Source organism: Salmo salar, chromosome 12 (assembly GCF_965601325.2).
Source record: "Salmo salar chromosome 12, fSalSal1, whole genome shotgun sequence".
Taxonomy (NCBI): Eukaryota; Metazoa; Chordata; class Actinopteri; order Salmoniformes; family Salmonidae; genus Salmo; species Salmo salar.
This window is the reverse complement of record NC_138302.1, coordinates 8,764,295-8,791,953: the sequence shown is the minus strand read 5'-3', so window position 1 is coordinate 8,791,953 and position 27,659 is coordinate 8,764,295. Positions and strand designations below refer to the sequence as shown.

The 27,659-nt window shown below is 40.3% G+C and overlaps 1 protein-coding gene across 1 annotated transcript; it reads left to right on the top strand.

The window, feature by feature from the left end:
* On the top strand, window positions 1–27,659 carry LOC106590736 (uncharacterized). Its single transcript, XM_082958402.1, has 8 exons — window positions 1–708; window positions 1,311–1,408; window positions 1,542–1,719; window positions 5,636–6,442; window positions 16,349–16,684; window positions 17,130–17,227; window positions 18,536–18,713; window positions 24,915–27,659. Exons 1-8 carry the CDS (start codon window positions 312–314, stop codon window positions 25,652–25,654), a joined length of 2,832 nt encoding a protein of 943 aa, XP_082814528.1. The 5' UTR covers window positions 1–311; the 3' UTR covers window positions 25,655–27,659.

Genomic DNA, 27,659 nt, shown 5'->3' with positions numbered 1-27,659 from the left:
GGGACGCTTCTTCAGGAACAACAACACGGCTACTCTTTCAACCACGTCGGTAGCTTGCTAGCCAACATAAAACTGAAAGATTGATGCTTTAGACCATGTTTGTGTACATTAGCTAATCTCAGTGTTTTAAACACTTTTCTGTTGACGTATCAACTGGTTAACTTTAACCTAATTTGCTTGTTCATTTTGCAAACGTGTTAAATATACTGAGGTTAGCACTGGGCTAGTCACTAATGCTAACTAGCTAGCTAATATTCCTGACCATGAGCTCACTAAACTACTCCTACCCTGGTAAAGAAGAGGTCTGATGTATGGAGAAAGAAGCTCTGGCGCTGAACATTGTCTTGGAAGAAGAAGAGCTGGGTGTTATAGTGAAAGGAGAGAAAGAAACTTTCAGAATGAAAAATGAGGGAGAAGAGGTTGTTATAGTGAAGGAGGAAGAGGAGGCTGTTATGGTGAAAGAAGAGAAAGAATCTTTCAGAGAGGAAGAGGATGCTATCTCAATAACGGTGAAGAGAGAGGAGATCTGCTGTATGGAGAAAGAAGGTCTGGGAATGAACATTTTCGTGGAAGAAGAAGAGGGGCCTGTTAAAGTAAAAGAAGAGAAAGCATCCTCTTCCTCTCTAAAAGATTCTATCTCAGTAAAGGTGAAGGAGGAAGACGTTTTGAGAGTGAAAGAGGAGGAGACAGAAGATCCGATTACCACCCGTGAGTACTGTCTTAAAAACAGGGACACAAACTATGCAGTTGTTGAACTAATGTGTTGTTTTAAGGGGCATTCTACTGAAGTTCTACACTTGAATATGTTGTTCAGTACTGTAGGAATTGTTAAAGGGGCCATCTGCCATTGGTACATATATTTTTGGGACTTTTAAATGAGATGTATTGAATTCTACATGTGGTCTACATTAAAGTTCCCTCATCTTTTATTTTATTTTACCTTTATTTTACCAGGCAAGTCAGTTAAGAACAAATTCTTATTTTCAATGACGGCCTAGGAACAGTGGGTTAACTGCCTTGTTGAGGGGCAAAACAACAGATTTTTACCTTGTCAGCTCGGGGATTCGATCTTGCAACCTTTCGGTTACTACTCCAATGCTCTAACCACTAGGCTACCTGCGTCAACAGGCTTTTAAAATTCAATATTGGTGCATCATTTCTACTTAAAATATCAAAGGGACGTAAAAGGCACCCATTTCGTGGAACGACCCTTTTACATTTTCATTTTAGAGGCATTTTTAAATATGAATGCCTATGATTGTAATAGACGGTCTAAGTTTACCATCTGTTTGCTGTTCTCGTTCACACAGGAGAGAGACATGACTATTGTGGATCCTCTGGGGAGCCTCAACAACATCCTGATGCTGACGAGACAGAGAAGAGTCTCTCCAGATCAGAACACCAGATGGTACAGCTTGGTCTGGTCTAGCATACAGCTTGCTCTATCGGGGTCTGGGCTGGGTTTCTGTAAAGCACTTTATGACAACAGTGACATCAGCATTCATAATGTTATGTCTGTGTCCCCTCTTTATGGTTACCAGGACAACGCTAGCCCTTCCTCTCTCCCGGAGTCCCCGTGTCGTGCCTCTCCCGGTAGCACTTTACTGCTGGGTATGAAGAGGTTGTCTGTGCTGCTGGTGGACTGCAGGAAAACAACAGGGCTGAGTGGAACTGTAAGAGGAGGAGAAGAGAAGAAAGGATCAGATTTGACTCATCAAAGTGAGTGCTGTAGTTTAGTTTGAACAAATACAATAGATCTGCCCACTGGTATCTGTTCCCAGGACAACCAGCAGAGTTCTGTTAGTTGACATGAAGATAGACTGGTATATTTCCACCACAGTAGACAGTTATGTTAGTTGTGTTAGGTTCTAAGTAAACAGAGTAAAAAAACTCAGGGACGATTAGTAAAGGTTAAATCAAGTTTATTCACCCATTGGGTCATACAGCTGCACGAGACAAGAAACATATTCACACCAGCACTGGTATTTAACTCTTCCTAGGCGGAGTCTCCTCCTGGTCAGACAATACCGCTCTGTTGCTAGGCAGAACTGTAATGATGACTGTTCTTTCTCACTTCATCTGACCTCAGCCCGAATTCCTTAATCCTCCCTAACTCAGAGCTGTCCTGTTGAATCGTACCAGTCTGTGTCCCACCCCTCCTTTCCATAGGATCCCTGATGTCTAACAATAACATGTTCTGACAGTATTTACACGTCCTGCCTTCCTCTCTCTCCCTCCGTGACATGATTTAAGGATGTTTGAAGTTTATTGGTGTTGTGGAAAAACATTGAGTCAATTAATTGCACAGATACCGGAACTTGTAGATTCAATTAGACTTTATCACAATCATAACAAAGCGAAGCAATTCCATGGAACAGCTAAATTCTCTAATCCCGGAGCCCTGCCTTTATAGTATACTGTCTCTACTTAACGTATGGAATCCCCTATGAAAATAACTCCTCTTGACCTTTCTTTACCATTATCTTTCCATCTCAGTTCTTACTTGTTAACGCCCACACCTGACAGCTGCATAGGTTATAATGGTAGCAGGGCCTGGTCCTATATGTTCCATTCCTTATATAGTCATTCTGTCTAAGCACTTCAAAGTGGACAGTCTAAATACTGCCTGTCAACCCCCCCTATCTTCACAAGACTCTAGAACAGGCAAACTAAATTCCAGACACTTCAATGTGGTCTGTATTGCTTCATTAACATCTTGTTAAAAATGTCAAATATATATATTTAAAACAAGATCCGTAAGCCTTTTCTAAAAGCTATGCAATATGATTGAATGAAAAGCATTTATTGTGAGACTTGGCCTCCGTCTCTGTAATGGACAAAATTCATTTAATTTCCTACTTTAACAGGTCAAATAAAGCCTGAACTCCAACATATAGACCTTACAGAACATGGTTTCATTTGGAAATTACTAACTTGATTAATTTCATGTGTAACTGATGCCAGTGTGCTGCTAACAGTTTAGTTTCCTCCACTGTCCCCATACTGGACTCAAACTAGTGATCCTCTGCTTCTCAACATGCGTGACCGCTTTCCTTGACAATAAACCGATTGAGCTATACAGAAGGTACCAGTTGGATAGCTCCATCTGTGACGTTTCAAGCTAGCTGTGGAGTGATCTTACGGCACGTTCTTACCTCCGTTACACATGCTCAGGTTGACTTTCCCACGGAATCAACCATATACAGTACCAGTCAAAAGTTAGGACACAACTACTCATTCAAGGGTTTTTCTTTATTTTACTATTTTCTACATTGTAGAATAATGGTGAAGACATCAAAACTATGAAATATCACATATGGAATCATATAGTAGCCAAAAAAGTGTTAAACAAATTATTCAAAGTAGCCACCCTTTGCCTTGCACACTCTTGGCATTCTCTCAACCAGCTTCATGGGGAAGTCACTTGGAATGCATTTCAATTAACGTATGTGCCCTGTTAAAAGTTAATTTGTGGAATTTATTTCCTTCCTTATGCGTTTGAGCCAATCAGTTGTGTTGTTACAAGGTAGGGGTGGTATACAGAAGATAGCCCTATGTTGTAAAATACCAAGTCCATATTATGGCAAGAACAGCTCAAATAAGCAAAGAGAAACGACAGTCCATCATAACTTTAAGACACGAAGGTCAGTCAATCCGGAAAATGTCAAGAACTTTTAAAGTTTCTTCAAGTGCAGTCGCAAAAACCATCAAGCGCTATGATGAAACTGGCTCTCATGAGGACCGCCACAGGAAAGGAAGACCCAGAGTTACCTCTGCTGCAGAGGATAAGTTCATTAGAGTTACCAGCCTCAGAAATGCAGCCCAAATAAATGCTTCACAGACACACCTCAACATCAACTGTTCAGAGGAGACTGTGTGAATCAGGCCTTCATGTTGGAATTGATGCAAAGAAACCACTTCCTAAAGGACACCAATAGTAATAACAAGAGACTTGCTTGGGCCAAGAAACACGAGCTATGAACATTAGACCGGTGGAAATCTGTCCTTTGGTCTGATGAATCCAAATTTGACATTTTTGGTTCCAACCGCCGTGACTTTGTGAGACGCAGAGTAGGTGAATTAGAGGATCTCCGCATGTGTGGTTCCCACGTGAAGCATGGAGGAGGAGGTGCGATGGTGCTTTGCTGGTGACACTGTCAGTGATTTATTTAAAATTCAAGGCACACTTAACCAGGTTGGCTACCACAGCATTCTGCAGTGATACGCCATCCCATCTGGTTTGGGCTTAGTGGGACTATCATTTGTTTTTAAACAGGACAATGACCCAAAACACACCTCCAGGCCTGTGTAAGGGCTATTTGACCAAGGAGAGTGATTGAATGCTGCATCAGATGACCTGGCCTCCACAATCACCCGACCTCAACCCAATTGAGATGGTTTGGGATGAGTTGGACCACAGAGTGAAAGAAAGCAACCAATAAGTGCTCAACATATGTTGGAACTCCTTCAAGACTGTTGAAAAAAGCATTTCAGGTGAAGCTGGTTGACAGAATGCCAAGAGCGTGCAAAGCTGTCATCAAGGCAAAGGGTGGCTACTTTGAAGAATCTCAAATATAAAATGTATTTTGATTTATTTCACACTTTTTTGGTTTCTACATGATTCTATACGTGTTATTTCATGGTTTTGATGTCTTCATCTATTATTCTACAATGTGGAAAATAGCAAAAATAAAGAAAAACCCTTGAATGAGTAGGTGTTCTAAAATGTTTGACTGAACAGAAATATAAATGCAGCCTCCCGAGTGGTGCAGTGTTCTAAGCTGCGTTACTACCGATTCTGGTTCGATACCCAGCTGTGTCGCAGCCGGCCACGCCTGGGAGAGCCATGAGGCGACGCACAATTGTCCCAGCGTCATCTGAGTTGGGGGAGGTGGCCGGTCGGGATGTCCTTGTCCCATCGCGCTCTAGTGACTCCTGTGGCGGGCTGGACGCATGCATGCTGACACAGTTGCCAGATGTACAGTGTTTCCTCCGACACGTTGGTGCGGCTGGCTTCTGGGTTGGCTCTTGACGTTCGCCTCTCCCGACTCCGTACGGGAATTGCAGCGATGAGACAAGACTGTAACTACCAATTGACGAAAATTGGGGAGAAAAAGGGGTTAAATCTGCCCCAAATATTTCAATATTTTTACTTTGCCCAAAATATCATGACATTAGTGGTTATTCAAAAAGTTACTGAGGTGCTTTGTGTCTGTCTCCAATGTAAAAAACAAGTGTTTGACTTCAACACAAAATTACTTCTTTTACTTATTTTAGGTTTAAGGAAGTGAGTTGGTCACATTCTGTATCATACAGCTATGAAGGTTATATATTTAGAACCACCTGCTTGATAGGAATCCAGCGATGTCTGTGTCTTGAGTGTGATAGAAATGTCTAGTGTTTTGTGTTCTGACTTCTAAAACAGAATGAATAATTAATGTTAACATATTACCAGGAAGCTCCACAACATCATTTGATTTAAAATCAAACAAAGATTGTTTTAAATTATGAAATGTTTCAAAACTGGCCTCAGGTTATTGAGGGATCTGATTTGGATTAAACCTCATAGCAAGGCGGTTTTATCATGTGAAGGTTTCATTCAGGTCTCTCTTTAAATAAACAGTGTCTTCGGCAGGAGAAAAACCAAACTCGGAGGAACCAGAGATGTCCAAACCAGCAAGACGACACCTCTGTTCTCAGTGTGGAAAGAGTTTTAGTAAGTTAGGAAGCCTGAAAGCTCATGAGCGAATACACACCGGGGAGAAGCCTTACCATTGCTCCCATTGTGGAAAGAGTTTTAGCCAGTTAGGAAGCCTGAAAGCTCATGGCCGAATACACACAGGGGAGAAGCCTTACCACTGCTCACATTGTGGAAAGCGTTTTAACCGGTTAGGAAGCCTAATTGCTCATGAGCGAATACACACAGGAGAGAAACCATACCATTGCGACCAGTGTGGAAAGAGTTTTAACAAGTTAGATAACATGAAATCTCATGAGCAAATACACACAGGGGATAAGCCTTACCACTGCTCCCAGTGTGGAACTAAGTTTACCAAGTTAGGAAGCCTGAAAAGACATGAGAGGACACACACCGAAGCGAAGCCTTTCCATTGCGCCCTGTGTGGAACGAGTTTTAATCATTTAGGAAACCTGAAAAGACATGAGAGAATACACACAGGGGAGAAGCCTTTCCATTGCGCCCAGTGTGGAAAGAGTTTTAGCTTGTTAGGAAATCTACAATCTCATGAGCGAATTCACACAGGGGAGAAGCCATACCATTGCACCCATTGTGGAAAGAGTTTTAACCAGTTAGGAAACATGAAATATCATGAGCGAAATACACACGGGGGAGAAGCTCAGTGTGGAAAAAGTTTTATGCAGTTAGGAAAGCTGAAAGCTCATGAGCAAATACACACAGGGAGAAGCCTTACAAATGTCACTTAAAAGGCATGTGAGAATCCACATAGGAGAGAAAAATAACTTCTAGTGTGTAAACTGATATTTCACATCACATTGACTTTAAATTCATCAGAGAACATACACAGTGCTCCCGTTGTCTTATATTGTTGACCGATAATGTGTTTACCTGTTTATACCATATGAAATTGAATTCTACAAAGTATACTCTAAAATATATTTGTATATCTTTGTTAGAAAATATGAATTGAATATGGAGTGTCAGTTTGAATATAGAGTAGATCAGATTCCATGTGTCCAATGCTCCTTTTTTTAAACTCTTGACTATGTGTGTGTTTATCTGCTTGTGTCATTCCTCCAGCACTACAGATAATCAAGTGATATTTGGATGTAATGCATTTGCTCCATTGTTCACATTTACATTGTTTTCCCACTGATGATTTAATGAAATGAAAATGTTCACTGACTCACCCACGGATTAAATAAAATAAATAAAGAATCTTGGTTTCACTTGGACTCAAGCAGATCCTTATATTATAATATCCACCACAACTCTCCCACGTATTGCTGTTTATCATTGTCTCAATGAAGAGTTCCTCGGTCCACTTTCCTGGGGGCATTTACAAACCTCCCCCTGGTTGAATAAACGTTGTTTCCACATGATGATGTTAGATCAATGTAGAAAGCTGATTGGATTTGTAAAAAGCCATCAAAATCAGGTATTTTTATTTTTCACCCAACTGGCAACCTAAATCCAATGACAGGTGACATTTTGTGTTTATTTCATATTGAATTCACTTTAGTTGACAAATCAAAGAAATGTAAATAGAAACTAGATGTTGAACTGACGTCTGTGCCCAGTGGGCTGGTTTGAATAAGCAGCAGGTGTTGGATCAATATCCACCTTAGTAGCTAAGTTTCCATGCAATTTGCCACAGATTTTCATGTGAATATTTTAAAATCTGCATAAAACTATATATGCATTTTCCCACCAGAAATATTTCCATCAAATAGGCTTATTGCGGATAAAAGGCTTTGCGTTATGATGTAGTGCACAAATACACTTTTACTGTTAAATTCCCATGTACCGAATGAAAAATACAAGTTAAATGGGTTTGCATTTTCAACTCTACTTATGGTTTTAAAAACTGTTGCGTTATATAGCAAATATGCTCTTGGCACGTGCACTGTAGCCAACAGCTCACAGATACAGTGCTGGTAGGCTACCTACAGTTGAAGTCAGAAGTTAACATAAACTTAGGTTGGAGTCATTAACTCGTTTTTCAACCACTCCACAAATTTCTTGTTAACAAACTATAGTTTTGGCAAGTGGGTTAGGACATCTACCTTGTGCATGACACAAGTAATTTTTCCAACAATTGTTTACAGACAGATTACTTTTTGGAGAAATGTCCTCTGGTCTGATGAAACAAAAATGTAACTGTTTGGCCATAATGACCATTGTTAAGTTTGGAGGAAAAAGGGGGAGGCCTCGCAAGCCTCCCCCAAAGAACAGCATCCCAACCGTGAAGCACGGGGTTGGCAGCATCATAAGTTGGGTGAATTTTGGCCCATTCCTCCTGACAGAGCTGGTGTAACTGAGTTAGGTTTGTAGGCCTCCTTGCTCACACACACTTTCAGTGCTGCTCACAAATTTTCTATAGGATTGAGGTTAGGGCTTTGTGATGGCCACTCCAGTACCTTGACTTTGTTGTCCTTAAGCCATTTTGCCACAACCTTGGAAGTATCCTTGGGGTCATCGTCCATTTGGAAGACCCATTTGCGACCAAGCTTTAACTTCCTGACTGATGTCTTGAGATGTTGCTTCAATATATCCACATAATGTTACTCCCTCATGATGCCATCTATTTTGTGAAGTGCACCAGTCCCTCCCGCAGCAAAGCACCCCCACAACATGATGGTGCCACCCCTGTGCTTCATGGTTGGGATGGTGTTCTTTGGCTTGCAAGCCTCCCCCTTTTTTCTCCAAACATAATGACGGCCATTATGGCCAAACAGTTCTATTTTTGTTTCATCAGACCAGAGGACATTTCTCCAAAAAGTACAATCTTTGTCCCCATGTGCAGTTGCAAACCGTAGTCTGGCTTTTTTATGGTGGTTTTGGAGCAGTGGCTTCTTCCTTGCTGAGCGGCCTTTCAGGTAATGTCAATATGGGACATCTTCACAAGGTCCTTTGCTGTTTTTCTGGGATTGATTTGCAATTTTCGCACCAAAGTATGTTCATCTCTAGGAGACAGAATGCGTCTCCTTCCTGAGCGATATGACGGCTGTGTGGTCCCATGGTGTTTGTACTTGTGTACTATTGTTTGTACAGATAAACGTGGTACCTTCAGGCGTTTGGAAATTGCTCCCAAGGATGAACCAGACTTGTGCAGGTCTACAATTTTTTTTCTGAGGTCTTGGCTGATTTCTTTTGATTTTCCCATGATGTCAAGCAAAGAGGCACTGAGTTTGAAGGTAGGCATTGAAATACATCCACAGGTAGACCTCCAATTGACTCAAATGATGTCAATTAGCCTCTCCGAAGCTTCTAAAGCCATGACATCATTTTCTGGAATTTTCCAAGCTGTTTTAAAGGCACAGTCAACTCCATAGTTAAAGCTGAACAGTGACTATAGAACATCTACACCCCCTTTAACTTTTTTTTCACATTTTGCTGCCTTAAAATTAAAACTAAACAGGGATTAAATTAGATTTTATAGAACATGTTCACCAATTTTGGGGGTTTTATATCATAATTGGATAAGTCCGTCCCCCATCCAAGTTAATACTTGGTGGAAGCCATTACAGTTTCATTAAGATTCTACCGACTTTGTGCAAAATAAATCCATATTTTTTGTCAAAACTGCTCATTGGTGGACAGCGATATTTAAACCAGATGGTTTTTTCAGTACATTTAAGTCAGGACTGAGATCAGACCACTTAGGAACACTCAACAAGTCTTGGAAAGCCATTCTGGTGTGTCTTTTGCAGAAAATAATTGTGTGATTGCAGAAAAAACAAACCCTATCCCAGCCCTCCAGGCCTGGTTGTGGCAGCAGTTTACCACTGTTTACCGGAGCTTCCTGAGGGGAAAATAATTTGTCTGTATAAAGATTGATTAACCACGTTTCCATCCAAAGTTTTTATTTGAGTAAAGTCATACCGTATAAAAAAAACTAAAGACAGATGTGATGGAAACAGGTTTTCAGAAGACTGAGGTGGGTTTTCCTCAAACTTTTTACCTGGGCTTTGCTCCTTTCATATTTATTTTGATCCTGACAAACTCCCCAATCTCTGCCAGTGACAAGCATTCCCATAACATGATGCTGCCACCACAATACTTATTGTGTGGTTAATGTGTGGTCTATCTCCAGGTCATCAAACTGTTAAATAGTCACCACTAGCCGGCCTCCGCCCAGTACCCTGCCCTGTCTTTACACACCATCATATATATTGTAAACAAACTGTATATATTTATATTCCATACTCTGGCATTGCTCGTTCTACAATTTCTATATTTCTTCATCCTTGTGGGGATTTGCATGTATTGTTTTGTATTTGTAATGGTTGCGTGCTGGTGGCAGGAGAACGAACTTGGTATAAACGGAGTCGTTTAATAAGTGCTCCCAAAACTCCGAAAACCAAAATATACAAAATAATAAAAGTGGGTACAAAATCCGTCGCGCACCAGAACATAACTTGCACATCACATACAAACAAACAATCACAAGGACATGAGGGGAAACAGAGGGTTAAATACACAACATGTAATTGTTGAGATTGGAACCAGGTGTGATGTAAAACAAGACAAAACCAATGGAAAATGAAAAAGGGATCAGCGATGGCTAGAAGGTCGGTGACGTCGACCACCGAACACCGCCCGAACAAGGAGAGGGACCGACTTCGGCGGATGTCGTGACAGTATTGTTGCTACAAAAATGTTGTTTAAATCATGCATATAAAATCTTTAGTACCTAGGCATTGGGTTATATGTTAGAATGTCTAATAAACAACTATATTGTATACATTAACAATATTGTTTTGTCATAATAAACTGTTACCTGCATCTGTATGTAGACGATACAGTTGTGTACTATATTGCCCGCCCTGCTGATCAGGCTCTATCTGAACTACAGTATGCTGTCATTATTTTACAGAAAACCTTTACTGACCTTAAATTATTATTGAATCTGTGTAAAACTAAGTTGTTTTCTAGAGTGAACAAAAATGATTCCAATGATTAAAGTGAATGTACCTTGTATGGTGTATCTGACGTTGAGCTGTCTTTTAAAAACATATTGATGAGTTAGTTAATTAAGATGCTGAGTTGGGGTTTTAGGCTGGGTTTCTGTATAGACATTAAGCTGTCTTTAAAAACATATTGATGAGTTAGTTAATTAAGATGCTGAGTTGGGGTTTTAGGCTGGGTTTCTGTATAGACGTTAAGCTGTCTTTAAAAACATATTGATGAGTTAGTTAATTAAGATGCTGAGTTGGGGTTTTAGGCTGGGTTTCTGTATAGACGTTAAGCTGTCTTTAAAAACATATTGATGAGTTAGTTAATTAAGATGCTGAGTCGGGGTTTTAGGCTGGGTTTCTGTATAGACATTAAGCTGTCTTTTAAACAACATATTGATGAGTTAGTTAATTAAGATGCTGAGTATTAAAAGGGTCTTCTTCTATAGAAATAGGTCAGGCCTTTTGCTTAATAGTACAAAGCAGATCATTCAATCGATGTTCTTACTGGTCCTAGACTATAGCGACATCATCTATATGAATGCAGCTGCCACTTCATTAAAGCCATTAGATGCATTTGACCATAATGCACTTTGTTTTATTATGGGTACAGGTTCAGTACACATCCCTGCATTCTCCATCAGGAAGTAGGCTGACCCTCTTCGTTGTCACGTAGTTCCATTCATTGCTCTCTTTGCATTTACAGTGCCTTGCGAAAGTATTCGGCCCCCTTGAACTTTTCGACCTTTTGCCACATTTCAGGCTTCAAACATAAAGATATAAAACTGTAATTTTTTGTGAAGAATCAACAACAAGTGGGACACAATTATGAAATGGAATGAAATTTATTGGATATTTCAAACTTTTTTAACAAATAAAAAACTGAAAAATTGGGCGTGCAAAATTATTCAGCCCCTTTACTTTCAGTGCAGCAAACTCTCTCCAGAAGTTCAGTGAGGATCTCTGAATGATCCAATGTTGACCTAAATGACTAATGATGATAAATAGAATCCACCTGTGTGTAATCAAGTCTCCGTATAAATGCACCTGCTCTGTGATAGTCTCAGAGGTCCGTTTAAAGCGCAGAGAGCATCATGAAGAACAAGGAACACACCAGGCAGGTCCGAGATACTGTTGTGGAGAAGTTTAAAGCCGGATTTGGATACAAAAAGATTTCCCAAGCTTTAAACATCCCAAGGAGCACTGTGCAAGCGATAATATTGAAATGGAAGGAGTATCAGACCACTACAAATCTACAAAGACCCGGCCGTCCCTCTAAACTTTCAGCTCATACAAGGAGAAGACTGATCAGAGATGCAGCCAAGAGGCCCATGATCACTCTGGATGAACTGCAGAGATCTACAGCTGAGGTGGGAGACTCTGTCCATAGGACAACAATCAGTCGTATACTGCACAAATCTGGCCTTTATGGAAGAGTGGCAAGAAGAAAGCCATTTCTTAAAGATATCCATAAAAAGTGTCGTTTAAAGTTTGCCACTAGCCACCTGGGAGACACACCAAACATGTGGAAGAAGGTGCTCTGGTCAGATGAAACCAAAATCGAACTTTTTGGCAACAATGCAAAACGTTATATTTGGCATAAAAGCAACACAGCTCATCACCCTGAATACACCATCCCCACTGTCAAACATGGTGGTGGCAGCATCATGGTTTGGGCCTGCTTTTCTTCAGCAGGGGCAGGGAAGATGGTTAAAATTGATGGGAAGATGGATGGAGCCAAATACAGGACCATTCTGGAAGAAAACCTGATGGAGTCTGCAAAAGACCTGAGACTGGGATGGAGATTTGTCTTCCAACAAGACAATGATCCAAAATATTAAGCAAAATCTACAATGGAATGGTTCACAAATAAACATATCCAGGTGTTAGAATGGCCAAGTCAAAGTCCAGACCTGAATCCAATCGAGAATCTGTGGAAAGAACTGAAAACTGCTGTTCACAAACGCTCTCCATCCAACCTCACTGAGCTCGAGCTGTTTTGCAAGGAGGAATGGGCAAAAATGTCAGTCTCTCGATGAGCAAAACTGATAGAGACATACCCCAAGCGACTTACAGCTGTAATCGCAGCAAAAGGTGGCGCTACAACGTATTAACTTAAGGGGGCTGAATAATTTTGCACGCCCAATTTTTCTGTTTTTTATTTGTTAAAAAAGTTTGAAATATCCAATAAATTTCTTCCACTTCATGATTGTGTCCCACTTGTTGTTGATTCTTCACAAAAAATTACAGTTTTATATCTTTATGTTTGAAGCCTGAAATGTGGCAAAAGGTCGAAAAGTTCAAGGGGGCCGAATACTTTCGCAAGGCACTGTATAAAGCTCTTTGACAGTAACTCCCTCTGTAGCTAACAACTACAATAACCATTAGAGGTAAGAGTTGGCGTTATCATACACAGTCTCAGGGATGGCTAGCTCTGGGAATTCCTTTGGTCTGATCAGAGTTAGGTAAATCAGCTCTTTGCACCTTACTTGTGAAATCATCTCCAAACGTATCTAAACATTGATGTTTTGGTGCCTCTAGGTTAATTCAGACTGCTGAGTGAGGACATGTTACAACTTACTTACAAAACCTTTAAAGGAGTTCATGAAACCATTCAGTCATGGATGTATGTAAACATATTTACCAGGTATTACTTGTTACAGAAGACTACTGTTGCACATTGAATAGACATTCATCACTGTTACACCTCCTTGATGTGATGGTTTTCTATGTCTGTACATAGTGTGAATAGTGGTTTACATAAAGTTATTACCCCCCTAAACCAGAATGTTAAATAACCTTTATGATTTTTTATACCACTATTACTTTGGGGTTCTAATCCCCCTCTGTCAACATCCACACTGTGAACACATCTTTAACATTCATGAACCTTCACTATCTTCATCCCTGAACTAGCAACAATAACTATTGTCTACTGTTATTCTCAATGACCTTCCTGGCCATATGAAAGCCTAGCTAAATACAATGTTTTCATGTCTTTGATTATGCAAACATTTGTTTATTAGATTCTATTTCTCATTAAGAATAATGTTGTTTTAATTCTATATGGGCCACGCCTTGCTCTGGTCATGTGTTCTCTTATGTGTCAATGATTTTAATTAGAATATAGCAATGATGCTCTCTCCTCAATCACTTACAGTGCCTTTGGAAAGTATTCAGACCCCTTGACTTTTTAAACATTTTGTTATGTTACATCTTATTCTAAAATGGATTAAATAAAACTATTTCCTCAGCAATCTACACATAATATTCCTTAATGACAAAGCGAAAACAATCTTTTTAGAATTTTTGGCAAATTTATTAAAAACAAAAAAAAGAAGTACCTTATTTACATAAGTATTCAGACCCTTTGCTATGAGACTCAAAATTGAGCTCAGGTGCATCCTTTTTCCATTGATCATCCTTGAGATGTTTCTACAACTTGATTGGAGTCCACCTGTGGTAAATTCAATTGATTAGACATGATTTGGAAAGGCACACACCTGTCTATATAAGGTCCCACAGTTCACAGTGCATGTCAGAGCAAAAACCTAACCATGAGGTTGAAGGAATTGTCCGTAGAGCTCAGAGACAGGATTGTGTTGAGGCACAGATCTGGGGAAGGGTACCAAAACATTTCTGCAGCATTGAAGGCCCCTAATTTAGTCTCCTGCAGTAAAAGGTTATTCATGGGGTAAAATGATCTGTTTAAGTCATTAGTAAAGGGCACATCCTTAAAAAATATAATATGTCCTCTCAATCATTTATTCGTTCATAAACAGAAAGCATATGTGTATCTAAACACAACATGTCTGCAAGGGCCCCTGATAGGTTCCCAACCTCTTGACCATTACATCTGGATAGCTGACAACTATTTTTAAAGGGTAAAGTGATCTGTTTAGGTCGTCAGTAAAGGAAGCATAGTTAAAGAGTACAATGAACCTTTCAAAGAGGATGGTGTGAGGCCTCTGGGGCTGATTTTTTGGGGGGGGGGGGGGGGGGTTGACTGAGACATCCCTCGGACACTCTTTTATGGGGGGTAAAATGTATCTGTTTAGGTCATCAGTAAAGGGGACATCTTACATATTACAATGACCCTTTCAAAGACAGACATCCCCCGGACTATTTTTAAAAGGGTGAAAATGATCTGTTTAGGTCGTTAGTAAAACATATGTTTTCAAAGACACCTGGGGGTCCAGGTTGTTAATTATTTTGTGTACATATAGTTCCCCTGTGTGCAAGAGCCCCCTTAGATTCACAACTTCTTCACCCTTAACATTCCCTGCCAAGGGGAGAGACAGAGGAAGAGAGAGAGAGGGAGAGAGATTTATTTCATTAAAGGTAAATTACATTTTCTTTCAAACCTTTTATTTTCTTCAAAAACTTTAGTACAGACATTTAAACATACATACTACAATTATTAAAGTGTACTATGTAATATTAAATACATTACTATTTACTTCAAACGTGTTTTACTACAAAGAAACAGCTGCACTACGAAGTTACATAATCACACACTACATATGGTGAGAACATCCGGAGAGGATGAGTGTAGATACCCTTTAATTCAAGTGGCACCAGCAAGAGCCTTGCTTGGTTAGTGGTGTCTCTGTAGCACACATGTGACTGCAGAGTTTGCTGAACAAATCACAACTGGATTGACGCAAATAATCATGATATCATTCTGCCAGGTGAACATAGACTACTTTGTAGTTAACATTTAATTGACAAGGTTTTTGGGAAAGCTTTTCTATCAACCAGAAGATGGTTGTCATTAGCATCATCGCTAACAGCTACACATAGTGGTAGACAAATGCACTCAGACAGGGACATTTCCTGGCTGTTTCCTCTTCAGAAAGTTGAGGGAAAATACAAATCACTGATGCTAATTTAACGACGACTTGCAGGCAGTGGGTTCAGAATAACGATGACAAAAAATGAATACAAATTATACCACCACCCAAAAGGCCACTTCAGAGACAGGAATGGAAAAAGGGGCATGTGTTCAACACAGGTAGAGCCCTATCTGTCCATGTAGCCTTTTGCAAAGTGGGCACTGCTTCATGTGGCAACAACAACCCTCACCTAAATAGTCCATATGCCACTGGGTGGGATAAGTTTTCATTGTATTTGGGCAGCATTAGCAGGTGTTATTATGTGTTGTTAGTGATGAGCCTTGGTCAATTTAGCTCGGGATATGCCACCCTCTTCAATCTGTCACCTAATCCTGCCTAATGGGCAGGCCAGCCCTGGAGTAAAGTATTGGCTGTAAGAAGTAAGAGAAAACAACATCTGGTTGTTTTTAAATTACTTCTTATGACATTGTTTGCCAGATTAAACAATGTAATAAATACTTTCCCATTCTACGTTACCCACTCCAGTCAGCAGATGGCGATGTGAGTATTACAGGTGATGCTTCTTGCGTGACGTATAATCTAGTGGGCGGAACGGGAGGCTTCTTCAACAGCGACAAAAGACTATTGATTCAACCACGCAGAAGCTTGCAAGTGAATTTAAACCCAAAATATTGAAGGGCTTTAGACCAATGTTGTGTATATTAATCTTAGTGTTTTGAACATAATTATGTTTACCTATCTACTAGTTCATTTAAACGTAATTTGCTTGTTAAATTAGCAAATGTGTTAAATTGATAATGTACTAGGCTAATCGCCCGGACCTTGAGGCCATTAAGCTAGACAGACAGAAGCTCTGGTGAAAGGAGAGGAAGAAGCTTTCAGAATGGAAAAGGAGGAAGAGGAGGCTATCACATTGAAAGAAGACGAGGATGATAGTACAGTGAAAGAGGAAGATGGGAAAGAAGTTGTCAGAGTGGAAGAGGAGGAGGTAGAAGCTTTCAGAATCAAAATGGAGGAAGATGCCATAACATTGAAAGAAGAGAATGTAGTGAAAGAAGAGGAAGAACCCTTTGGAGTAAAAGAGGAAGAGGAGGCTATCTCAATTAAAGAGGAGGAGGAAGACGTTTTGGGAGTGAAAAAGGAGGAGGAGACTGAAGATCCGATTAAGACCAGTGAGTACTATCTTAAAAACGGGCACAAACTATGCATTTCTTTAACTAAAGGTTTTAAAGGGGCATTCTACTGAAGTTCTTCACTTTAATATGTTGTAAAATACTGTATAAATTGTTAAAGGTGCAATCCGTCATTGGTACATATTTTTGGGACTTATAAATTATATTTATTGAATTATCCATGTGGTCTACATTAAAGTGCACATCATCTAATATAACAGGCTTTTAAAATTCAATATAGGTGCATAATTTCTACTTAAAATATCAAAGGGACGCAAAAGGCACCCGTTTCGTTTATTGCAATATAATTTTACATCACAAACAATATTTTACAAAATCATGATGAAAGTGGCCATTTTAGACATATTCATGCCTCTTGTAAGACTCTGTGATTGCAATAGAAGATCATAAGTTTACCATCTGTTTGATGTTCTCATTCACACAGGAGAGAGACATGACTATTGTGGATCCTCTGGGGAGCCTCAACAACATCCTGATGCTGACGAATCAGAGAAGAGTCTCTCCAGTTCAGAACACCAGATGGTACAGCTTGGTCAAATCAAATGTATTTGTCACATACACATGGTTAGCAGGTGTTAATGCGAGTGTAGCGAAATGCTTGTGCTTCTAGTTCTGACCATGCAGTAATATCTAACAAGTAATATAACCTAACAATTTCACAACAACTACCTTATACACACAAGTGTAAAGGAATGAATACGAATATGTACATAAAAATATATACATGAGTGATGGCCGAACGGCATAGGCAAAATGCAGTAGATGGTATAGAGTACAGTATATACATGTGAGATGAGTAATGTAGGTTATGAAAACATATAAAGCGGCATTGTTTAAAGTGGCTAGTGATACATTTAATTACATCAGATGGCAAGATGCAGTAGATGGTACAGTATATACATATGAGATGAGTAATGTAGGGTAAGTAAACATTATATATTATAAAGTGGCTAGTGATAAATTCATTACATACATTTTTCCATTATTAAAGTGGCTGGAGTTGAGTCAATATGTTGGCAGCAGCCACTCAATGTTAGTGATGGCTGTTTAACAGTCTGATGGCCTTGAGATAGAAGCTGTTTTTCAGTCTCTCGGTCCCCGCTTTGATGCACCTGTACTGACCTCGCCTTCTGGATGATAGCGGGGTGAACAGGCAGTGGCTCGGGTGGTTGTTGTCCTTGATGATTTTTTTGGCCTTCCTGTGACATCGGGTGGTGTAGGTGTCCTGGAGCGCAGGTAGTTTGCACCCGGTGATGCGTTGTGCAGACCTCACTACCCTCTGGAGAGCCTTCTGGTTATGGGCGGAGCAACTGCCATACCAGGCGGTGATACAGCCCGACAGGATGCTCTCGATTGTGCATCTGTAAAAGTTAGAGTTTTTTTGGTGACAAGGCAAATTTCTTCAGCCTCCTGAGGTTGAAGAGGCGCTGCTGCGCCTTCTTCACAACGCTGTCTGTGTGGGTGGACCATTTCAGTTTGTCTGTGATTTGTACGCAGAAGAACTTAAAACTCTCCACCCTCTCCACTACTGTCCCGTCGATGTAGATAGGGGGCTGCTCCCTCTGCTGTTTCCTGAAGTCCACGATCATCTCCTTTGTTTTGTTGACATTGATTGTGAGGTTATTTTCCTGACACCACACTCCGAGGGCCCTCACCTCCTCCCTGTAGGCCGTCTCGTCGTTGTTGGTAATCAAGCCTACCACTGGTCTGGTCTAGCATACAGCTTGCTCTATCAGGGTCTGGGCTGGGTTTCTGTAAAGCAGTTCATGTCAACAGTGACATCAGCATCCATAATGATATGTGTCTGTGTCCCCTCTTTATGGTTACCAGGACAACGCTAGCCCTTCCACCCTCCCGGAGTCCCTGTGTCATGCCTCTTCCGGTAGTGCCTTACTGCTGGGTATGAAGAGGTTGTCTGTACTGCTGGTGGACTGCAGGAAAACAACGGGGCTGAGTGGAACTGTGAGAGGAGGAGAAGAGAAGAAAGGATCAGATTTGACTCATCAAAGTAAGTGCTATAGTTTAGTTTGAACAAATAAAATAGATCTGCCCACTGGTATCTGTTACCAGGACAACCAGCAGAGTTGTCAATGAAAAGAGAGAAACCAATAGACCATATAAAACCTTAACCTCTATGGGCTAGGTGGGACGCAGGCGTCCCACCCGTGGTGCACTCCATCAACAGCAGGTGCATTTCAAGAGCGGCAAATTTGAATCCAAATAAATGTCAAAATTCAAATTTTTCAAACATACAACTATTTTACACCCTTTGAAAGATAAACATCTCCTTAATCTAACCACGTTTTACGATTTCAAAAAGGTTTTACGGCGAAAGCATAAATTTAGAGTATGTTAGGACAGTACATTTACAAGAGTTGTGTGTAATGTTTTGTCAATTCAAAGACAGGGTCACCAAAACCATAAAACCAGCTAAAATGATGCACTAACCTTTTACAATCTCCATCAGATGACACTCCTAGGACATTATGTTAGACAATGCATGCATTTTTAGTTCTATCAAGTTCATATTTATATCCAAAAACAGCGTTTTACTATGGCATTGATGTTGAGGAAATCGTTTCCCTCCAATAACCGGCAGTCAAGTCAACACCACAAATTAAATAATTAAAATTAGAAAACATTGGTAAAATATTATATTGTCATTTTAAAGAATTATAGATTTACATCTCTTGAACGCAATCAACTTGCCAGATTTAAAAATAACCTTACTGGGAAATCACACTTTGCAATAATCTGAGCACTGCGCCCAGAAAAATACGCGTTGCGATACAGACTAGTCGTCATGTTGGGGAGATCTAAAATCGAAAATACTATGTAAATAATCCATTACCTTTGATTCTCTTCATCAGATGTCACTTCCAGGTATCACAGGTCCATAACGAATGTAGTTTTGTTCAAAAAAGCTCATCATTTATGTCCAAAAATCTCCGTCTTGTTAGCACATGATCTAAGCCCGCCGGACTTCACTTCATGAACGAGGGGAAAAAATATATTTACGTTCGTTCAAACATGTCAAATGTTGTATAGCATAAATCATTAGGGCCTTTTTTAACCAGAACATGAATAATATTCAAGGTGGACGAATGCATTCTCTTTTATAACGTATTGGAACGAGGGTACCCAACATGAACTCGCGCGCCAGGTGTCTAATGGGACATCATCGTTCCATGGCTCTTGTTCGGTCAGATCTCCCTCCAGAAGACTCAAAACACTTTGTAAAGGCTGGTGACATCTAGTGGAAGCAATAGGAAGTGCCAAAATATTCCTCAGCCCCTGTGTTTTTCAATGGCATAGGTTTAAAGGTAATACAACACATCAGGTATCCACTTCCTGTCAGAAAATGTCGCAGGGTTTTGCCTGCCAAATGAGTTCTGTTATACTCACAGACACCATTCAAACAGTTTTAGAAACTTTAGAGTGTTTTCTATCCATATATAATAAGTATATGCATATTCTAGTTACTGGGTAGGATTAGTAACCAGATTAAATCGGGTACATTTTTTTTATCCAGCCGTGCAAATACTGCCCCCTAGCCCTAACAGGTTAATGAACGTTAGCTTTGGAGAGAAAGTTTCAAGATGATCTGGATAAGGTGCATGTTTAACAAAAACTGCTCCTAAAAACATTATGGATGTTACATTGCCTGTCCCAGTCAACACCCCTATCTTTACAAGACTCTAGAACTAAACTCCAGACACTTCAATGTGGTCTGTATTGCTTCATTAACATCTGATCTACACAACTTAAAAAAAGGAAATGCCTAGATTCTTCAAATATTATAGTCAACCCATAGTCAACCCATAAATCATATCCAAATATGATGTCATAGTGAATTCATGACATCTGAATAAATAAGTATTTTCATGTTTTATAATATACAGTTTATATATATATATATATATGGCTGCGCCCCTGCCCAATGGCTGCGCCCCTGCCCAGTCATGTGAAGTCCATAGATTACGGCCTAGTGAATTTATTTACATTGACCGATTTCCTTATATGAACTGTAAATCGTTGAAATTGTTGCATTTATATTTAATGCAACAATTTCAACGATTTACAGTTCATATAAGGAAATCGGTCAATGTAAATAAATTCACTAGGCCGTAATCTATGGACTTCACATGACTGGGCAGGGGCGCAGCCATTGGTGGGCCTGGGAGGGCATAGACCCACCCACTGGGGATCCTGGCCACAAAAGGGCTTTATTACAGAGCGACATACTCCTCAGTTTCATCAGCTGTCCAGTTGGCTGGTCTCATGTTCTCATAGGTGAAGAAGCCGGATGTACTGGGCTGGCGTGGTTACATGTGGTCTGCAGTTGTGAGGCCGATTGGACGTACTGCCAAATTCTCTAAAACGATGTTGGAGGCGGCTTATGGTAGAGGAATTTACAGTACCAGTCAGGAATTGACATTCCAGGGTCTCTTTTTCTTTTTTTAAAAACTATTTTCTACATTGTAGAATAATAATGAAGACATCAACTATGAAATAACACATATGGAATCATGTAGTAACCAAAAAAGTGTTAAACAAATCAAAATATACTTTAAAAATCTTAAGGTAGCCACCCTAAAAACAGCTTTACACAGTCTTGGCATTCTCTCAACCAGCTTCATGAGGCAGTCACCTGGAATGCATTTCAATTAACATGTGTGCCTTGTTAGAAGTTAAGTTGCGGAATTTCTTTCCTTAACCTCTATGGGACCGGCGGGACGAATTCGTCCCACCTACGTAACAGCCACTTGCAGCCTGTGGCGCGATTTTCAAAATCTTAAAAATCCTATTACTTCAATTTCTCAAACATATGACTATTTTACAGCCATTTAAAGATAAGACTCTCGTTAATCTAACCACACTGTCCGATTTCAAAAAGGCTTTACAACGAAAGCAAAACATTAGATTATGTCAGCAGAGTACCAAGCCAGAAATAATCAGACACCCATTTTTCAAGCCAGCATATAATGTCACCAAAACCCAGAAGACAGCTAAATGCAGCACTCACCTTTGATGATCTTCATCAGATGACAACCCTAGGACATTATGTTATACAATACATGCATGTTTTGTTCAATCAAGTTCATATTTATATCAAAAACCACCTTTTTACATTAGCATGTGACGTTCAGAACTAGCATACCCCCCGCAAACTTCCGGGGAATTCGCTAACATTTTACTAAATTACTCACGATAAACGTTCACAAAAAGCATAACAATTATTTTAAGAATTATAGATACAGACCTCCTCTATGCACTCGATATGTCCGATTTTAAAATAGCTTTTTGGTGAAAGCACATTTTGCAATATTCTAAGTACATACCCCTGGCATCACCCGGCAAGTTTAGCACTCACCATAATCATATTTACTATTATAAAAATGTCATTACCTTTTGTTGTCTTCGTCAGAATGCACACCCAGGACAGCTACTTCAAAAACAAATGTTGGTTTGGTCCAAAATAATCCATCGTTATATCCGAATAGCGGCGTTTTGTTCGTGCGTTCCAGACACTATCCGAAATAGTAAAGAAGTGTCGCGCGCTTGGCGCAATTCCTGACAATAAAATTCAAAGTATTCCATTGCCGTACGTCGAAGCATGTCAACCGCTGTTTAAAATCAATTTTTACGTCATTTTTCTCGTAGAAAAGCGATAATATTCCGACAGGGAATCTCCTTTTCGGCAAACAGAGGAAAAAATCCCAAAGGCGGGGGCGGTCGGGGTCACGCGCATAAGCTAGTGTCTCTTGATGGGCCACTTGAGAAAGGCGATAATGTGTTTCAGCCTGGGGCTGGAATGACGACATTCTGTTTTTTCCTGGGCTATGAGAGCCTATGGAAGACGTGGGAAGTGTCACGTTAGAGCAGAGATCCTTAGTAAATGATAGAGATGGCAAAGAAGTTCCAGAAATGGTCAGACAGGCCACTTCCTGTAAAGGAATCTCTCAGGTTTTGACCTGCCATTTGAGTTCTGTTATACTCACAGACACCATTCAAACAGTTTTAGAAAATTTAGGGTGTTTTCTATCCATATGTAATAAGTATATGCATATTCTAGTTACTGAGTAGGAGTGGTAACCAGATTAAATCGGGTATGTTTTTTATCCAGCCGTGTCAATGCTGCCCCCTAGCCCTAACAGGTTAATGCGTTTGAGCCAATCAGTTGTGTTGTGACAAGGTAGGGGTGGTATACAGAAGATAGCCCTATTTGGTAAAAGACCAAGTCCATATTATGTCAAGAACAGCTCAAATAAGCAAAGAGAAACAACAGTCCATCATTACTTTAAGGACCACCACAGGAATGGAAGGCCCAGAGTTACTTCTGCTGCAGAGTTCATTAGAGTTACCAGCCCAAATAAATGCTTCACAGAGTTCAAGTAACAGACACATCTCAACATCAACTGTTCAGAGGAGACTGCGTGAATCCGGCCTTCATGGTTTACTTTCTGCAAAGAAATCACTACTAAAGGACACCAATAATAAGAAGAGACTTGCTTGGGCCAAGAAACACGATCAAGGTACATTAGACTGGTGGACATCTGTCCTTTGGTCTGATGAGTCCAAATTTGCGGTCTTTGGTTTCAAACACAAAGTAGGTGAACGGATGATCTCCGCATGTGTGGTTCCCACCATGAAGCATGGAGGAGGAGGTGTGATGGTGTGTGGGTGCTTTGGCACACTTAACCAGCATGTCTACCACAGCATTCTGCAGCGATACGCCATCCCATCTGGTTTGTGCTTGGTGGGACTATCATTTGTTTTTCAACAGGACAATGACCCAACACACCTCCAGGTGGTGTAAGGGCTAATTGACCAAAAAGGAGGGTGATGGGGTGCTGCATCAGATGACCTGGCCTTCACAATCCCCCGACCTCAACCCAATTGAGATGGTTTGGGATGAGTTAGACTGTAGAGTGAAGGAAAAGCAGCCAACAAGTTCTCAGCATATGTGGGATCTCCTTCAAGACTGCTGATTGAGAGAATGCCAAGAGTGTGCAAAGCTGTCAAGGCAAAGGGTGGCTACTTTGAAGAATCTAATATATATTTTGATGTAACCCTTTTTTGATTACTACATGATTCCATGTGTTTTTTCATAGTTTTGATGTCTTCACTATTATTCTACAATGTAGAAATAGTAAAAATGAAGAAAAACCCTTGAATGAGTAGGTGAGCCCAAACTTTTGACTGGTACTGTAATTCAATTCCCTGGAAACAGCTCCAGTGGACATTCCTGCAGTCAGCAGGCAAATTGCACGCTCCCTCTGAGACATCTGTGGCACTGTTGTGTGACAAAACTGCACATTTTAGCGGCCTTTTATTGTCCCCAGCACAAGGTGCATCCGTGTAATGATAATGCTGTTTAATCAGCTTCTTGATATACCACACCTGTCAGATGGATGGATTATCTTGGCAAAGGATAAATGTTCACGAACAGGGATGTGAAGAATTGTGCACAATTTGAGAGAAATAAGCTTTTTGTTCACATGGAAAAATTCTGCATTCTTTTATTTCAACTAATGAAACATGGAACCAACACTACATGTTGCGTTTATATTTTTGTTCAGTGTAGTTACTATCAGTTTTAGGAACATATGATGTCATATGGAATTCATCACATGCGAATGAACAAGCCTTTTCAGACTTTATAATATGGCTGTATATAAACTTACTATATATAGTTACTATCAGTTTTAGGAACGTCTACCCAAAATATCTCACTGTATTTTTTACTTTACCCAAACTGCCATGACATCAGTGATGGTCAAAATGTTGAAAATTTGTCAACGTCTAAATAACAAACTGGGCCATTTTTAAATAGCGTGTCGAACCCTTTCAACAACGGGGAGATGTTATGTTCTTTACTTATTTTAGGTCACATTCTGTATCATATAGCTATGATATACATTATATATTTAGAACCACCTGCTCGATTGGAATCCAGTGACGTCTGTGTCTTGATTGTCCTAGAACTGTTTAGTTTTTTGTGTTCTGACTTGTAAACAAAGTAATGTAAACATAACAGTAATTACCAGGAAGCTCTACAACATTTGTTTTAAAATCACACCAAGATTGTTAAAACTGGCCTCAGGTTATTGAGGGATCTGATTTGGATTAAACCTCATAGCAAGGCCGTTTTATCATGTGGAGGTTTCGTTCAGGTCTCTATTTAAATCAACACTGTCTTTGGCAGGAGAAAAACCAGACTCCGAGGAACCAGAGCCAGAGACGTCCAAACCAGCAAGACGACACCAGTGCTCCCACTGTGGAAAGGGTTGTAACCAGTTATGGGACCTGAAACAACATGAGAGAATCCACACAGGGGAGAAGCCTTACCACTGCTCCCAGTGTGGAAAGAGTTTTAACCAGAAAGGCCACCTGAACCAACATGAGAGGATACACACAGGGGAGAAGCCTTACCACTGCTCCCAGTGTGGAAAGAGTTTTAACCAAAAAAGCTACCTGAAAAAACATGAGAGAATACACACAGGGGAGAAGCCTTACCACTGCTCCCAGTGCGGAAAGAATTTTACCCATTTATGTAATCTGAAAACGCATGCGAGATTACACACAGGGGAGAAGCCTTACCACTGCTCCCAGTGTGGAAAGGGTTGTAACCAGTTAGGGGACCTGAAACGACATCAGAGAACACACACAGGAGAAAAGCTGTACCACTGCTCCCAGTGTGGAAAGATTTCTACCCATTTATGTAACCCGAAAACACAGGAGAGAATACACACAGGGGAGAAGTGTTACCATTGCTCCCAGTGCGGAAAGAGTTTTACCCACTTATGTAACCTGAAAACACACGAGAGATTACACACAGGGGAGAAGCCTTACCACTGCTCTCAATGTGGAAAGAGTTTTACCCAGTTAGGGCACCTGAAAAGCCACAGGAGAGTGCACACATATAGGCTGAACGGTAAGACATAGGACAGATGTAGGCTGAACAATGGGACATAGGACAGATATAGGCTGAACAGTAGGACATTGGACAGATAAAGGCCTCTGAACAGTGGGACATAGGACAGGTTCAGGCCCAATACATGGTGGGACAGTAGTCCCCAGAGACTCTGAATGTGTCTTGACTTTCCAGTGTTTTCCCTACTGCATGTATTATAGTGGGTTATGTCTGTCTTAGGGGGAAGATCAGCTTTAATATTGAACAATGTAATTGAACAATGTAATTGTCTGCATCATTTCTAATCCCCCATATAAAATATATAATTTTGTATGTAAATAAATATATATATATTTACTGAACAAAAATATAAAGACAAAATGCAACAATTTTGAAGATTTGACTGAGTGACACTTCATATAAGGAGAAAAGTCTATGTAAATTAATTAGGCCCTAATCTATGCATTTACCATGACTGTGAATACAGTTATGTATCTGTTGGTCAACGACACCATAAAAAAATGGTAGGGGCACGATCAGAAAACCAGTCAGTATCTGATGTGACAACCATTTGCCTCGAGTTCATCAGGCTGTTGATTGTGGCCTGTGGAATGTTGTCCCATTCCTCTTTAATGGCTGTGCGAAGTTGCTGGATATTAGCGGATACTGGAACACACTGTCATACATGTCAATGCAGAGCATCCCAAACATGCTCAATGGGTGACATGTCTGGTGTGTATGCAGGCCATGGAAGAACTGAGACATTTTCAGCTTCCAGGAATTGTGTACAGATCGTTGCGACATGGGGCTGTGCATTATCATGCTGAAATATGAGGTGATGGCGGCGGATGAATGGCACGACAATGGGCAACAGGATCTCATCAATCTCATCGCAGTATCTCTGTGCATTCAAATTGCCAACGATAAAATCAAATTGTGTTTGTTGTCCGTAGCTTAGCCTACCCATACTGAACCCCACCACCACCATGGGGCACTCTGTTCACAACGTTGTGGAGATTTCATTCTGGTCTCTCTTAAAATAAACTGTCTTTGGCAGGAGGAAATCCAAACTTGGGCGAACCAAAGACGTCCATACCATCAAGACGACACCTCTGCTCTCAGATTGGAAAGAGTTTTACCAAGTTAGTAAGCCTGAAAAGAAATTAGAGGACACACACGGGGAGAAGCCTTACTACTGCTCCCATTGTGGAAAGAGTTTTAGCCAGTTAGTTAACATGAAAAGACATGAAAGGATATACACAGAAGCCAAGCCATTGCTCCCAGTGTGGAGAGAGTTTTAGCTTGTTACGAACCCTCAAAGCTCATGAGAAGAATACACACAGGGGACAAGCCATACCATTGCGCCCACTGTGGAAAGATTTTTAGCCACGTAGGACACCTGAAAGCTCATGAGTGAATACACACGGGGAGAAGCCTTACCACTACTCCCAGCGTGGAAATCGTTTTAACCAGTTAGGAAAGCTGAAAGAACACATGAGACTGCACACAGGGGAGAAGCCTTACAAATGCTCAGACTGTGGGAAGACATATTACTCATCACAGTCACTTAAAAGTCATGTGAGAATCCACACAGGAGAGAATAATTACTTCTAGCGTGTAAATTGATATTTCACTTCACATTGACTTAAAATTCATCAGAGATCATACACAGTGTTCCCATTGTCTTATATTGTTGACTGAGAATGTGTTTACCTGTTTATACCGTATGAAAATGAATTGTACAAAGTATACTCAAACATATATGTGTATGTTTTTATTAGAAAACGTGTTGAATATGGAGTATGTCAGTTTGAATATAGAGTAGATCAGATTCCATGTGTTTAAATGGTCCTTTTTTAAACTCTGACACTGTGTTTGTGTTTATCTGGGTGTCTTTCCTCCAGCACTACAGATAATCAAATGATATTTGGATTTTCGGATATGGAACTGTAGCCAACATCTCACATTACAGTGCTGGTAGGCTACCTACATGATGAGATTATTATGGATAAGAGTGATATTATTTTATATGTCAAA

Coding starts and splice junctions, on each gene's coding strand:
- LOC106590736 (XM_082958402.1), top strand. CDS start 312: ATGGAGAAAGAAGCTCTGGCGCTGAACATTGTCTTGGAAGAAGAAGAG. Junction 709..1,310: donor AGAAGATCCGATTACCACCC/GTGAGTACTGTC, acceptor TCGTTCACACAG/GAGAGAGACATGACTATTGT. Junction 1,409..1,541: donor CCAGATCAGAACACCAGATG/GTACAGCTTGGT, acceptor TATGGTTACCAG/GACAACGCTAGCCCTTCCTC.